General features: G+C 37.1%; 1 protein-coding gene across 1 annotated transcript in view; it reads left to right on the top strand.

Annotated features, from left to right (window-relative positions):
• GNAQ (G protein subunit alpha q) overlaps positions 1–17405 on the top strand; it is a 321775-nt gene that overhangs the window by 214115 nt on the left and 90255 nt on the right. Inside the window, 1 exon segment of the mRNA NM_001261595.1 lies at positions 11611–11765. Within this exon segment, the coding sequence (NP_001248524.1) occupies positions 11611–11765 (155 nt within the window).

The raw sequence follows: 17405 nt of genomic DNA, 5'->3' as shown, positions 1-17405 counted from the left end.
AGCGTTTCAAAAATAGATGTATAGCTAAGAACACATAAAAGAAGCAGTATGCATTTTTATCTTCTTGAAAAAACAATGCAAGTTGCTAAGTTTTTGTTTTTGTTTTTGTTTTGAGTTATTTAAACATGGATTTGGTTTGATTTCATGACCACTGCTGCATCACCAATCACTTTAGCTTTTCATGGGAAGCTCATCAGAATTCAACGGGAAGAGCATGCGTGGATATACTCTCTGGTAAAGTCTTCATGCACATATATTTCCATATCTTAAACAAGGTTTTGTTCAGGTTGTGGTCTTTGCCTGTTTTAAAAACTCAGCGTTGAGATGCATGCAATGTAATAAAATTTGGCCTTTTCTGTAGAGAAAAAAAACTGTTTCTATGTCACTTTAAGTCAACGTGCTTCCAGTTGCAGAACAATTACAACTGTAAAATAGTCACTGTAATTATTATATGTAACCCGTATCTTGAAAATTTAAAATGGCATTTTCTTAAACTAATAGTGCTGCAGCATGTTGGTAAAAACCATAGAAATGATTATTTTTGTAACAGATGCCCAAAAGATCTTACACTCAAAAGGGTTGTTTTACTGAATACAAAAAAAGGGTTGTGTGAGGACATTTCAGTATCATTCCTCCTGAGTCATATCTGACGTACAAACCAAGGATTGTTTCTGTTTACTGACCCATTAATGTGTGCCTATTACTATACTGTTTTGTATATATTATTACATTTAATCGTTACAACAGTGCTGTGACATAGTTATCATTACCTCATTGGAGGGATAAGGAAATTGAGGCTTGGAGAGATCCCAAAGCAAGGAAATGGGAACATGGTTTGATTCCATGTGTTTGACTCCAAAGCCGTAGACCCTTATCCACGTGCATATGACCACCCTTGACAACCCAAACCATGTGGTACCATTTGGCACTTAAGGCATGCCTTAGTTGCCTTGTTCAGATTTGTGTGTGTTGGAACTCATAGCACAAGCATCTAGGGCATAAATTAAAGGGCTGGTGGGGAAAGAACATTAGATGATCCCAGGTGCACATTTTTTAACTGATTCTAGCCAGGAAGCTGAGAAAATGCCCACTCGTAGGAGTCAGATTCAGCATAATTCTCAGTTCTATTGAGAGTTCATAAGCTTCCTCATCTCATGACACAACAACGACACCAGACTTATGGGGAGTTGGGCATGGGGGTAGGGTGCAAACTCATTATTTCAGGGTCAGGCAGGTAATGAGAAGCTGGCCAGGTTCTATTATTTGCCACAGCATTGTTTGTTTTTGCATTATAGAACATAGAATATTTTTCACCTTTATAAAAATTTATGTACTCTCTCATTATTCTTGACAATAGTGGGAAGCTATTGGCAGTCTTCTTAGCTACAGCCTGTTGTCCTCTTGGAATATGGTGCAGTGTTGCTGGGACTTCTAATCTGTCAAGAGAATTAGGACATCTGTTTTTTGGATGTGTTTTTTGTTTTTGTCGTTTTTAATGCCAATGCTCTCAATTTTAGATACTGACCCCTTTACAAAATTTTGCTGTATCAGGTAGATGTGCAGACCGTTATCTCACATTTAGGCCTCTTATATCTTGCTCAGGTCTTCCCCATAGATAGGTTGATCGTAAGTCCTAGTTTGCCTGAGATACTTGTGTTTACACCTGTTGTCCCTGCCTCCCACCTGTTTAGCATTTATTCCAGTTTTTTTATTTTTTAATGAAGCTTTCTTATTAATAGCTGCATTAAAATAATCCAGGATGTATTTAACAGACATCCACTTTGTATTTCTAGATTCTGCCTTTGCAATTAAACAGATTTCTCACTTTACACTTGGTTGAATCTGATATCCCTTCCCAGATGCATTGTAACTGCATCTCTCTTTCAAAGACACTATGTGGGCATTCCTGCTGATATGGAGTAAGCTGGGACAAAAGTGACTAGGGACAGCCAAACTCTTCCAGTACTTGTATCCATCAATCATGGTCTGGTGTGTAGGCTGCCAGGTCCACGAAGACACCACACTTCTATGAGAAGGGTCAGTGGGCAGTTGCTAGGTATATGTGAAATGTGTGTGGAAAATGAAGGCTGAAGCAGTCTTACTGTGGAGGTGTGAAAGATTTTGCAGTATCATTTACTGTTTGATGTAAATCTGTTTTATTGTTTCATAATGCTTTTATTTTGCAACATATCTTTTTGGCCATAATTTTTTTTCAAAACTTGAAAATGCGTGTTTAAGAAAAAATTAAGTACTGTATTTTTGTTTCTCAAGAAAGTCGATAATGTGTAATTCATATAAAATTATTTATCAATACTTAACATCCACCATTGTAGCCATGAATATAATCAACCACACAAAATACAAAAGACACAAGTCTTCAGAAAGAGTATCAACATCTATTTCAAGAGTTTGCTGTTATTTTCAGAACACTGTGCCCAAAGATGACATTGTAGCTTGTGCAGCAGCAGAGAATGCGTTTTTATATCACTCTGAGAAGCATGACTTTTCTTTTAGATCAAATGACTTTCTTTCCAAGTTAATTTAGCTCATTATTTTCCAGGTTTTCTTATGCATGTACAAAAAAATGAAGCAATAGCAATTAATCTGTTAATTCTCTTAGCAGAAGAAAAACTTTGCAGGTAATTGATGGTTTGGGTTTTTTCTTCATTAATTCATGGAATCAAGATGAAGCTTTTAGAAGTTCATGCTGATAAAGTGAAATATCCAACATGGTTTTGATTGCTATAGTAAATGCTTTTTGCTTCTTTAAAAAATTTTAAAAGTCAGTGTTCAAAGTAATGTATTTTGTGGTACTGATATGAGTGTAGTTTTTCATGGAGCATAGTGTCATGGTAAAATACTGTATATATTAAATTAATAAACCAATGGACCAGAAATATTCTTAGAATAGTTATGGCTTACGTCAGTCACAGTTGTATCCAAACAAGCTGCAATAATCTGTTTATGAGTTTCATCTCCTAAACGTATTTGTGAAATAATAGTATTCTGAACTAATACCAAAATATAGTTCTATGAAAATATTTGAATTGAAATATTTGTCCCTCCATTTGAAAAACATAATAGAGTGAGATTACTTACCATTCAGCAGACCTTGTTCAAAGCTTACCAAGTATCTTAGCCAACAAGAGAGACTGTTTCTGAATTAAAACTATTAAGGTCTACCAACAAGAGCATGATTGAAAATGTCAACAGTTTCAAATTTATTGACCTAAAATGGTTAAGGCAATTTTTAAGAATGTTACACACAATTCTATGAAATAGTTAAATATATAATATGTCAATATTGATAAAATACAGTTATCTGAAGGATGTTAGGGACATGATATTAGAAAGAGATACGGCTAAGAACATGACTAAAGTACATGAAGTACATAAAGTACAAGAAAAATATTTCTGCTCATTTTTTACTTTAAAGTCTATATTGATATATCAAAAGTTTATATTTTAGGAAGAATTTTATATTTGAAAAAAAATTTTTAATGCACACACTTCCTTGAATAATATCAATGTAATAACATAGATTTGCCAGTCAATAAATACTTTAAAAACATACAACATTGTTATGGTTTGGCTCTGTGTCCCCACCCAAATCTCACCTTAAATTGTAATCCCCACTTGTCGGGGGAAGGGCCTCGTGGGAGGTGATTGGATTGTGGGGACAGATTTCCCCTTTGCTGTTCTCATGATAGTGTAGTGAGTGAGTTCTCACGAGATCTGATCGTTTAAAAGTGTGTGGCACCTCCCACTTCTCTCTCTCTCTCCTGCTCCACCATGGTAAGACGTGCTTGCTTCCCCCTCACCTTCCACCATGATTGTAAGTTTCCTGAGGCCTCCCATTCATGCTTCCTATACAGCCTGCAGAACCATGAGTCAGTTAACCTCTTTTCTTCATAAATTATCCAGTCTCAGGTAGTTCTTTATAGCAGTTCTTTATAGAACAGGCTAATACAAATATTAACTAGTTTGGTAGCTTTTTTATACTCAAAAGTGTATAGTAGACTAGAACTATTTTATTATACTCTCAATGGAAAGTTAACAGTTTCTCAACACTGGTCCAGTTAACTTTTTACACTTCTTATCTATAATATTTTCAAACTTTGGGTCTTTATTTAAAGTGACAAATTATATAATTTGTTACCAAAAAAACCATGCCTTGTAGAATGTGAGTTATTTTCCTTCCCTTCTTCCTACTTAAATTCTAGGCCGGGCGTGGTGCCTGTAATGCCAGCACTTTGCGAGGCCGAGGCAGATGGATCACGAGGTCAGGAGATCGAGACCATCCTGGCTAACATAGTGAAACCCCATCTCTACTAAAAATACAAAAAATTAGCCTGGCATTGTGGTGGGCACCTGTAGTCCCAGCTACTCAGGAAGCTGAGGCAGGAGAATGGCATGAACCCAGGAGGCAGAGCTTGCAGTTAGCCGAGATAATGCCACTGCACTCCAGCCTGGGTGACAGAGCAAGACTCTGTCTCAAAAAAAAAAAAAAATTCTGACTGCTTCATTACTCTTTTTCATAGGATAAAGAGGTATTGCTTTTGTTTCTTTCTGTATTTTTATTAACAGAACAGTTTCTTGCTCGTTAAAGGGGCATTTAAGCAAGGTATTTTAAAAGTTCCATTCCTTCCCCAAGATTCTGGGAAAGTGAGCCTTTCACTTTCAGTTTTTCCCAACACAGTTTCTTGAATGTCTGAAGCTTCAGTGGTCAGATTTCATATGGGATGTTCCAGAAAGATATTTCCTGTGTAAGACTTTGAAATTCTTGGGAGCATTTGGGCCTTTTTTTAATCGAAGAGCTTGTTCTTTTTATTTTTTCACCTGTCTAATTCTCCCAACTGAACAGGGAAATCTTCTTTATCTGTTTTTCCTGTTGTCAAATAAAATAAAATTCCAAACCAGCAGCAACATACTCCTCTGGTTAATAACATTGTAGGAGCACAGACATTACAAAAGACTAAAATGATTAGGCTTTTTCTGAGATGTAATATCAGGAAATGAACCACATAACATTATGTGATCTCAGAAATGAAGATGATATGAATCTATAAAGCAGGCATTTACCTGTTATGCCAAAATGGGGAGAAATCAGTCAATCAGTTGTTTCGTTTGTGTAAAATCAACCTATAGTTGGTTGTTAGGAGTCTCAGTCTCTAGTCAGTGTTTTCAAAACATGGTTTAATACACCACCAGTCTCGTCAACAGATCTGGAGGCAAAAAAAGCTTCCATGGTCAAACAAGTTTGGAAAATCCAATAATATCCCCAATGCTAGGCTCATGGATTTAAGCCTTTCTAGGTAAGGGCTATTGCTTTATTGTAACTCCTGTGTTCTGCAGCACAGACATCTGTTTGACTGTTTATAACCATTTTTCTCTCCATTCTCTTACTTTGGCTTCAGAACCCATTTGTCAAATAAATAACTATTAACATTCCAATTAACTTAATTTTCCATTAACATAATTAATGTTCCTCAAATACTCTTTGAAAGTAGCCATACAGACCATACCCTAATTGTTTTGAATTTTAATGAATATGCATATCTTTAAAGTAATCGCTCCTCAATTTTTTAAAATCAACTGTGACTTTGTATAAACTCTCTGAAGATAAACTAGTTTTTTTGGTGATATTAATAATGCACACACACACACACGCACACAACACCCATACTAGGATACTACAGCATCATAATTATGAAGATAATAGTAGAACTTTAGAGGGTGCAAAATTTTACATTGTACCCCAAGATTTTATAGACCTGAAGGCAATATTCTTTGTAATGGGATCATGTAATTATATCAATCAACATACTCTGGAAGTGTTTGATGTAGGTTTTGTCGTGCTGCATCAAGCATCTGACCTACAATGTCATTGATACTGATAATTACGACATTACAGACAAACATGAAAAAGGAAAATGTTAAAGAACCAAATAGGAGAATATTTACACGGAAAATGGTAGTGGTAGGGCCAAGAAAGAGATTGAGTTCTCTGAAAAGAAAAAAAAAGAATTTTAAACAATAAAGGAGGAGTATTTCCTCTACCCAAGTAGGAATCCCCATTCTATGTTGGAATGTGCAAATAAAGCCTATAGGCCAGCAAAACCAAAAGGAGAATCATAGTTCTAGCAAATATTTTTTGGGAAAGACGGTAGTCTTTGATTGCCTTGGTGACCATAATGAAGATTAAAAATAAAAATCTAATGATAGAAGAAACAAACTTAATAATGAGTTAATAAATCAATTTGTGAAGTCTTAAAGAAAGGATATGTGGCAGTTTAATAAACTTTCTTCTTTAACATTGTAATCTAGAACATTGTATTTAACATACATTCTCTATTGGTGTCTTGTATATTGCCTAACACATGAGTGATAAATATTTGTTGAAATAGTTAATTGTTAATGGTACTTTTGAGATACCAGAAGATTTCATAGTAATTACAATATTTGTACTAGGCATTTTAGAAACATCTCTTTTACTTTTCCTAACAGCCCTACAACAAATTGTTCCATCTTATAGATGAGGAAACTGAGGTTCAGGAAGGTTGAGTGACTTGTCTAAAGATACAGGGCTGGTACGTGACAGAGTTATTATTGAAACCTGATTTGGTGTCAGGCTGTTGTTCAAGTTCTTCCTCTTTGCTACTGTGGTTCCCAGAATTACTAATTTGAGATTCAGTAGTTTCCATCTAATACCAAGTTTAAGAAGGATGTGGAAGCTTAGCAAAGAAGAAACAGTGGATCCTTACCACTTAAAGACTCCACACAGAAGATCTTTCGTTTTCATGAGGAGCTTCAAAAGGCTGTGTCATGTAGTAATTTCTAATTTTGCTGAGCCACATGTTGAATCATAAATGTGGAGAGGCTGTTTTATGGGAGTGAGTCACTCACAATGAGAACCCAGCCAGCAGCAGTTCAGTATGACTTTGCTGTTCTTTGTCATTTATGCAGTAATGCTCAGAAAAAGATACAGCAACAACTGTCACTCTGCATATAATGTGCCTGAAAGAAGGTCAGCTGTTCAGGTTCTAATGAAGTCAGAAAATGTGAAACAGTCTGATAAATACAGTTCATGTCCAAGTTTTCTGCAGGAGATTTTATGCTAAGCAGTATTTGCAAATTTGAGAACTCAGAGATCTATTATCCAGTAAGGGCCTCCAGACTGTAATTTCACATTTGAGCAAATTTAGGCTTGAATGACTTTCCCAGTGTCACAAGAATCTAGTGGGTATTTGTACCATGGTTTATATTTTTTGTACTATTTTTCCTTTTTTTTTTTTTTTGGCATTTTAAGTGACTAGTAGCCTCAGGTGTCTGGCTCTTCCTTCAAGTACTTTATATGTGTTCTGTAATTTAAACCTCTAAAATAAGTGCTATTATTACCTTCATTTAATGAGTTATGAGAGGGAGGTAATTAGGAAGCAGAGGTTGAGGATGTTAAATAACTTGTACAAGATCGCAGTCAGCTAGTACTGTTGGAAGTGGATTTACAACACAGTCAGTCTTGTCTCAGCATCCATCATTTCACTCTGTACTTTCTTTGAGCAGAAGAAAACCAAAAAGGCTGAGGCTGGTTTTTTTTTTTTTTTTCACAGTTCATTTAAGAGTTTATGATTTTTTTCTTTAGAGTCAAATGCCAAAAGGAAATAAGCACTTAGAAAAAAAGTAGGAAGATGTGTGCTGCAGTTCAGAATTGAGATGAACTCTGATGCTGGCTTGTACTTTTTCTGATTTTGAGGTCGTCTGTGTGTGTTGGGCATCCCTTCAGACAGAGCAGGCCTAATAAGCTGGATATTTGTGTCTAAGAGCTTCCACAAATGTGGAAGTTACCATTTGACTTTCTACTTCTGGGTAGGTGTGACATTCCAGTCTAAAGCCGCCTTCAAGCTGTTAATGAGATTTTGAAAATTCTTCCAAAGTGACTATGAGATCTTTTTCATTTCACCTAAAGGCTTGGCCTGCTGTGGGCAGGGTAAGACCCACTGTGGTAGGACCTCAGTTCCTTCTTCTGTTTGCAGAAGCAAACATGGAAACATCAACACATCTAAGATTTACCTGAATTTTATGACGACTGAATTCTGAAAACAAGACATTACCACATTGGCACATCTTGCGGTTTCCATGTGGTCTTTCCCTAGAATTCTGCCAGAGTTTCTGAGAGTAGCTACTTAGTTCTCACAATGTTCCCTCTAAGCCTTGCCACCAGCTTGCTAAGAATTCTGAAAGCTAGCATTCATCATTAAATATTTCCACCCAGTATATTTTAACTGTAACTTAAAATGAAATAAAATTATATTTTACATTTTGTTTATGTGATTCATTAAATCATACTAGGAATTTTTTTTTTTTTTTTTTTTTTTGTAGCGATGGTATTTCTCTCTGTTACCTAGGCTGGAATGCAGTGGCGTGATCATAGCTCACTGTAACCTTGAACTCCTGGGCTCAAGTGATCCTGCTGCCTTAGCCTCCCAAGTAGCTGGGACTACAGGCACATACCACCACGCTTGGCTAATTTTTGTATTTTAATAGAGATGGGGTATTGCCATGTTGCCCAGGCTGGTCTTGAACTCCTGGCCTCAAGTGATCCTTCTGCCTCAGCCTCCCAAAGTGCTAGGATTACAGGCATGAGCCAGCACGGCTGGCCCTCCCTTGCTTTTCTGTGCACAATGTTCAAAATAAACAGGATAGTCTATTGTAATTGACTTGTTATTTGTAATATTTGAGTTTTTTCCTTTTCATCAGTCTTTTTCATTAATAATTGTTTAATTTAGCATAACTACTTACAATTTTTACTACTGTTTCACATTTGACATTTGGACAAATAGAAAAAAGGGTCTCATTTATCTTCCTATTCTAAAATAGCTAAAAAAAAATACTGTTTCCACATACAGAAGTTTTTTTTTTTTTTTTTTTTTTTTTTTTAAACAAGAAATTGAGAGTATTGCCTTTCCATTGGGAACGTTTATATGCACAATTTAAAAAATCTGTATGTATTTTGTAAAATGCTGTCATACTTTTAAATAACTTAGAGAATCTGAGATGAAAGCTCTTACATAAATGCAAATTATGGTTGATTATATTTGAATGTCATTTTCCAAAACAGCAAGGATGGAATGAAATAACAAAGCTTAGGAGGCAGTAAAAGTGACTTAGAAATTCCAACCTGGGTGAAGGCAACATGGTGATTGCTCTGTTTTTGAAGGCAATATTCTCTCTTAGTTTTGATGGAGGTTGACTTCTGAGTAATGGGTTTATAGCAGAGACAAAAGCTTACAGTGTAGAGGTTAATTTGAATTCAGAGTCAACATGAAACTTTCTCACAAGACAATTTTTTTTTTTTTGGCAGTCAAAAGAAGGTAGCCTCTTTTAACTGTGAACAGTGGTCACAGTTTTTTTAAAGTGCCATGTTTATTTTGTCCATGCTGCTTTTGCTTGGAGGGGTCATTCATCTTCATCTTTACCTGCCAGCTAAATCCTATCTTCTCTCTGACACCTTGTTTGTCCTCCTCAGTCCATACACAGTTGCACTTATGCCACCCCCCTGCAGCATCGCTCATGTGCATATGTAACTGCATTCTGTCCTGTATTGTGTGATACAGTTATTGTGTAATATAGTAAGTTCATGTTTTGCTCAGGGCTACTGGGTGCTCCCAGAGGGACAGTGTCTTAACATTTTGGTGCTCTATGCATTGTAGATGTATTCATTATATATTTACAATCATACAGCTTGTGGCTAGATGAGCTCTTTGGTGATTTGGTTCAACTGCCTTTTCTTATGAACACAGAAAATTAAGTTATAAAGAGGAAAAGTAGTTTCTCCTAAAGGTTATGACCAGTGTTATGGGTAAAGCCTGAATTAGAAGTTAGAATTCCTAATTTCTAGTGTAGTTCAGTTCTTCCCTCCCTCCCTCCCTCCTTTCCTCCCTCCCTTCCTCTCTCCCCTTCCCTTCTTCCCTTCCTTCCTTCTTTCCTTCTTTCCTTCCAACCAACCAACAAATATTTGTTGAACATCTACCACTTGCCAGGCACCTTGCTAGGCCCTGATTATGCGGTGTTGAGCCTGTCTTGGAACTTGGAACTTAAACCATGATTAAAGAGAAAGATAACAAATATTACACTGCCTAAGAGGTAGAGCACAGCAGTGGGGATTCATTGAGGAGCCAGTGATGCTCTGTTTTCAAAGGGAGAGTCTCAGAGGGGAACGGTAATGGAGGTGGGCCCCACCTGGCATGGGATTCAGGAACAGGACTCCAGGCTGGTAAGATCGTAGGTGGGATAACATGGAAGACTGCCTACACAGGGACTCAGGACAGAAAGCAGCTACAGGGATTCATTTTCCAAAATCAGAATACCAGCAAGTGCTAGGGCTTCTCAGTTACTAGATCCAGTTGTCACAGAACAGAACAAATAAGAAAGGTGATTTCTTCAGTCTCAGTGTGTTGAGCTTCCTAAAACCTTAAGTCAAGATTAGTCTATTGGCATGGGGCTATTCCCACACAAGAGAAGAGAAGGAAGGTAAAGATTGGGAACCAGACGGGGCCTAACTGGATTACATTTATTAACATTCTGTCTGCTTAATATTCTGTGAAATGAATAGTTTGGCCATGATGTCATCATGATAGCCATTCACTAACCTTGTTTAGGAGTTTGTATTTCTGCACAATATCAGTACTGTTTCAGTAATTATCAACCGTCTGCCTCCAGTGTCCAACACAATTAGTTATTTGTGTTTAGTTGCATATTTTTATATGTATACTTTGTGTATATATATTGCATTCCATAAACCCTAGTTTAATTTTGATTGTTAGGCAGTGGTGTATTCCGGCTAATTTGAGGGTTGATCATAAAATATTTTCATTGCAATCTTATTTAAAAAATTTTTAGTCTCTTTATCTCCTTCCTGCTAAATGAATATAACCAAGTTCTTTTACATTGTTAAAAGATTGAATGGGGGTACTCAATCTGATAATGTAGATAAGACAGATAAAAAACAAATATTTTGAAAGTTTAGGTGCATAAGAGTGGAGAGGTAATTGTCATTGTTGTCCAGATTAAATTACTGCTATTAATTGTTCTTCTAATGGTTTTACACCCTATTCTAAAAGTGAACTAGAGAAGCTAATCCTGATTAATTCAGGATTCTGATTGAGTTTTTGCCTAGACATACAACACCCATACGCTGGCTATATTATGTGTTAGATTATAATAAACTATAAACATAGAGGAATAATTACTCCTGCCTCCTTTTCTTTTAATATTATTTTAGGATTATGATAATATGTAAAAATAGTGGTCCGTGTAAGCATAACATTCTCATTGTTCTGATGGGAGAGCCGAATATGCCACCTTCCTCTAGTTTCCTCTAATCAAATCTAAGTAACATCAAAGTTTGCTCTAGAGGGAAAGATTTGGGACTGAGTTCTCGCTAAGAAAAACAAAAAATATGGAACATGACTTTATTTTAAACCAGTTTAAAGACCAGTATATGAAGGAAGTTGTTACCTGAATTGTATGTAATGTAATATGCAAAGCAAAGAAAATTTGGAAAGTAGTAGATTATTAAAACTGCCTTTTTTTTTTTTTTTATTTAAACAGGCTCATGCACAATTAGTTCGAGAAGTTGATGTGGAGAAGGTGTCTGCTTTTGAGAATCCATATGTAGATGCAATAAAGAGTTTATGGAATGATCCTGGAATCCAGGAATGCTATGATAGACGACGAGAATATCAATTATCTGACTCTACCAAATAGTGAGTATCTTTCCAGGAGGCCCTATGGGTTTTTCTCTTTACTTCCATTTGGAGGTTTTGTGATTATCATAACTTCTTTATTCTGTCCTGTGTATGTCATACACGATTCAAACTTCAAAAGTTAGGGAGCATAGATATTGAACTTATGCCAACCTCATAAATCTAAATTAGATTATCAGGGACTAGTATCATGAGTCAGGGAGAATATTTCTTTTACTGTTTTCTGTTTGAAAAACAAACTGAAGACTCTAGGAATCTGATTTCACCAACCTATCTCCTCCCCCAAATTGCAAACTAGCAATTCTCACATATGCCATTGTGATTTGAAATCTTGTAATAATAATTTTTGATACAAAATTCAGTCGTATTCATGTGCTAGAAAACACCTACACACATTAGCAACTGCAAACAAAAAATATGTTTGATTATGGCTTCTTAAAACATCAGACTTCCTGGTTTCCAGTTTTCAGATCCAGAACTTGACTGCTTTCTGGGAGCCACTATTATGTTGATGGATAGGTTTTCCTTTGCATGAAAATTTCATGTGAGTCTAATTTCTAATTCCAGAATTATTTTGTGAGCTGTCATTCAAACTCATGTCCTGGGAAAGATTTGCATCCTAGAAATCTGTTACTTCTCTGCAATAAATCTCACCTAACAGAAAGGAAGTAAAGATTTGGCAATCATTGGATTAATGTGATCAATGTAGTCAGCAATGTAGATAACCAGGCACCTGAATAGTGAGTTTTCTTTTGGTAGTATTTAGCCAGGTTTCTGTCTACATTAGTTATATTAATACAGCATCTGCCTCTTGTTTTTTGGTTCTGGGAAGACAGAAGAATGGGTAGAAAATAATCAGCAGCCTTATGCCAGTTCATATGATAAAGTGATCCACTGGATGAGAGCGGGCCCCTGGGGAAAATAAGAGGCCCTGATAGGCTGCTTGACATCACTCAGAAGTGCATGGAAGATTCTAAGAGCTATATGACTCTGTTTTTTCAGTAAAATTGTCATGCTTTTACTCTTAATTCCAGGCATTTATATAAGATATGATTCACATCAGCCACAGAAATGTTGCCTGATCAAACTATTTTTTGTATTCTTATGGTAGATTTGAATTAGGCCATTCTGAAGTGTGGCACAATGCTCGTGAGCACCATATTTGTAGTAGTTAATATTTTAACTAGCATTAACCCCCTTGCAAGCCTCTGAAATGTGTACTTTCTTCATTCTTCCTTTCATCGTCCTTCCGCACCTTCATATAGTTCTTCTCATTTCTGGTCTTTCTCTTCTGCTTTCCTGCCTGCCTGCCTTCCATTTGGCTCTTCTCCCTCCCTCTGTCCTTTGTCCCTTTGTTCCTTCCTCCTGGGCTCCCACTGTATAAGTTTCTGTGAGTACAGAGATGAAAAAGATGCATTCAGCTCTTGTCTGTTCTAAATTCTGCCCCCTCAACCTTTGACCAGCTGTCTTTTTTACTCCTGCCCCCTCTGTCCTTCTGTTTCTTTTGCCATTTCAAATTCCATCTATCTCCCCATGTTGCTGCTGTGTCTCATCCATCATTCCCTGTTCCCATTCATTGTGTCTCTTCTGTCTGCTTATTTACCCTCCACCCTCAGCTCTGAATCTCTCTGGCTCTCTCTTAACTCCTCTCTGTTTCTCACTTTGCTACTGTGATGTCTTGCCCTAGCCTTTAAGACTAACTCATCATCCATTATAAAGTTACATTTACTGATAAATTCTTCACCTTGCATCATTTTTCTTCTAACCTCTATCTTTTAACTTTTAGTTTCAGTCTTATCTTTTCCCCTCCCTACCTGTTGTATTCTTTACCTGTCATCTGTAACTGTTCTCCCTACAGAGAGTCCGCTACTGGGCCATCAGAGCCCCCCAAGTTACATTTACTGATAAATTCTTCACCTTGCATCATTTTTCTTCTACGCTCTATCTTTTTACTTTCAGTCTTATCTCCTCCCCTCCCTACCTGGTCTACTCTTTACCTGTCATCTGTAACTGTTCTCCCTACAGAGAGTCCTGCTACTGGGCAGTCAGAGGCCCCCAGTATCTAGTAATTATGTGCTTACTAGGGTTACATCTCTCCCCTTAGGGTTTGCCTCCTCCTCCTGGGTTGGACCTTCTGAGAGAGTCCTCTTTGCACCTAGGACACCTCTATTGGACTATGGATATGTTCTTGAGACAAGACTTCATCATATCTCTGATGACATACCCTCAGTTTAGATTTGTGAATTTCTAGACATGGAACCATTAGTTAGTATGAGAACTGGATGCTGCCACATCTAACTTGCTTAGGGCAGGAGCTCTCCTAGACAGTTTCTCCAGACCTGTCCATGCCGTGATCCTGGGAAAAGCTGCTGTCCTAGAGTTCTGTCAGTGCAGGCTTAGTCTACCGTAGAAACGGGCACATTCCTTATGATAAAGCAAGACTAAAACATGGGGCCATCTAGCACAGGCTGATCTAAACTCCTTCAAATGATTGTTCTTTAAATAGTTCTACATTCCCCTAGTGGGAATGAGGATAAATTGATTTTCTAAATTATATATATGTGGGCCAGGCACGGTGGCTCACGCCTGTAATCCCAGCACTTTGGGAGACCAAGGTGGGTGGATCACCTGAGGTCAGGAGTTTGAGACCAGCCTGACCAATATGGTGAAACCCCGTCTCTACTAAAAATACAAAAGAAGTAGCCAGGCGTGGTGGGGTGCGCCTGTAGTCCCAGCTACTCGGGAGGCTGAAACAGGAGAACTGGTTGAACCCAGGAGGGGGAGGTTGCCGTGAGCCACGATTGAGATCGGTCACACCACTGCACTCCAACCTGGGCGACAGAGGAAGACTGCATCTCCAAAAATAAAAATAAAAAATAAAAGTAAATTATATACATATGTAGACATACATAACCTAAATCATTTTTAACCACACTTTATGCTGAAGTAATAAAGTGAATTCTAACAACATGTACTTATATCCTTAGATGTATCAGTATGTATCTCTTTTTTAAAAAAAGTAGGACATTTTCCTACCTAAATAATAATACATTATTATACCTAAAATTAATTAACTTCTTTTTATCATTCTGTACCCAGTTCATATTCAGATTTCCCAAATTCTTCCAAAATGTCCTCTAGAGGTGGTTGATTTCAGGACTTCACATTGCATCTGGTTGTTATGTCCCTTAAGGTTCTTTTAATCTAGTAGAGACCCATTTTGCATTTCACTGGCATATTCAAGAGATTGGCCTAGATTTGCCTGATTGCTTCTCATAGTATGATTTAGTTTGCTCCTGTATCTCATGGATTTACTATAAATTAGAAGTTACATTTAAAGTCTTTATTAGATTCAAGTTAAACATTGTGACTAGAATGTATTATAAGTGATGTTGTACCCATGGTGGATGAAGTTAAGATTTACCACAGTATCAGGGTAGTGGCACTCTCCATTATAAAGTTGTATTTTACTTGTCTCTCGTCGTGTTAGTTTGTCACTGAGCAATCTCTAGTTCTTCATCAGCTCTTCATCTGATAGTTTTACTTCCAACTGATAATTCTTGCCAGATTTAATAATTCCATTGGGATTCGTAAAATAATTATTTTCCTCTTTTATCAGTTGGTGTATCAGTTGGTCTACATTGGCATTCTTCTGCATAGAAGATTTTATCTCTTCAACTATTTGATTAATCATCTGAACCAGGACACATTGAGAAAGAGGAGGCTCTATTAATAATTATAGTGAAATAGCAGGCATAAACTGAGATTCTCCAGGACAGGCAGGGACGTTTGGTCACCTTAGCTAAGTGAAACTGAGAGAAGGAGGTTTGTTTCTTTCGTTTTCTGTAGAATACTCTCTTTACTTCAAAGGGAGTAGAATCAATTTATTCCTGCCAGTTATGTAAGGGGTTGTCTGTATAAACCAGAGTTAACTGGACCCACGTTTCAGGTCTCCTCCTGGCATGTTTTGGTACCACCTATACATCAGTGCCCAAGCAGCCTGTCTGATTTGCCTTAATCCCACTGTGCCAGGAGGCCTGAGTGTTAGTTACTTTATTCTTCACCGTCTTAGTAGTGGGCACTTTACATTTTCCTTAGCCAGGTAAACCTCTCAACAGAAATAGGACCCGGGTGTGATAGAGTCACTCATTTGCTGCTGTGTTCCACATGTTTCTCCAGTGTAGTCACAACAGATGCTCCAGGAACTGCAAAGATGACAGCACTGGCAAAGATGTAGGTCCCATATATTAAACATTGCTGATTTCCCAGTACTAAAAATCATGTTCACGAATAACTCAGAATAATTTTTCTCTGTGTTTGAGATAATTGTTATCCCTTTTCCTTTCTGACTTTTTTGTGTATATTACCCTAGTACATCTTCAGTATATTATCTTGCCTCCTTTTCTTCATATAGAGTTTCTATGTTGTTCCTATCTTTATAATTGAAACATACTTCATCGTTATTCTGGACCTAATTTCTTATTCAGAATATCACCAGCTTACAGAAATATTTCTGAACTTAGGACCAACTTCTTTTGGTGCTGCCTGTCTCTAGTGGCAGGTCTTCAGAGTAGATTTAGGGAATACATAACATCTAAGTTTCTGGTATTAGAAGACTCTCCCTGCCACACACACCTGCTTAAAGGTTGTCGTGTAATAGCAGTTCTGTCCACAACTCTGGTGGTTGTGAGATTCAGTGCAAGCAACTTACAAAAAATACTGGGAGCAGAGGCCAAGCATGCCTTTCTTCTTTTCTCTCTAATGAACTCCTATTCATCCTTTAAGACCCGACTCAAGAGTCACCCTTTCTGAAAGCCTTGCCCAACACCAGTGACAGTAAGTCACTATGTCATCTGTCTTAACACTGTGTACATATCTCTTTTATTTCCATCATCACGTTTACTAAAGTGCCTCTCTCCTCTACCCTCAGTTCCTGACAGCAGTGCTCATGTTTGACTTTCACAAGTGATTATTTCATGAAATAATAGATGGGTAATTTCTACTATTTTAATGACCTTGGTATAGGCACCATCTCTCTTTGGCTGTTAAAGATTATGAAGGTTCAGAACCGAAGGCATTCAAGTCTTGTTTCCTGCTGTTGTTGAAGGTCTAGGATCTGAAAAGCCTTATCAAAGACAATAATAGCTGCTATTTACTGAATATTTACTATATGTTAGATTCTGTGCTTAGTCATTTACATGTGTTATTTCATTTAATCCTCGAAGTCACCTGCAATGGTAGATAGTTATTAGCATACCCATCTAACAGAAGAGGAAACTAGGATTCAGACTGAATAATTTGTTCAAGGCCACATACTCAGTAAGTGAATGCAGTAGGATTTGAATTCAAATTTGCTTATTCCAGAGCCCAAGCTTTTAACCACTGAACTACAACCTCACATAGGATGGATGGATGGTTGGATGGATGGATGGATGGATGGATGGATGGATGGATGGATGGATGATTGATAGATAGATAGGTGATTGACAGTTTTTAGATAAGATAGATGGATAGGTAGACAGATGAATCAGTAGATAAATACTTATGATTAGGTGTTTTATAAGTCACTTACCATGAAGAACAAATTATTAATCTTTATCAATATTGTCTACAGATAGTTTCATATTTATAAAGTCAAGA

Source organism: Macaca mulatta, chromosome 15 (assembly GCF_049350105.2).
Source record: "Macaca mulatta isolate MMU2019108-1 chromosome 15, T2T-MMU8v2.0, whole genome shotgun sequence".
NCBI lineage: Eukaryota > Metazoa > Chordata > Mammalia > Primates > Cercopithecidae > Macaca > Macaca mulatta.
The sequence above is the reverse complement of the archived record's forward strand: the minus strand, read 5'-3'. Positions and strand labels throughout refer to the sequence as shown.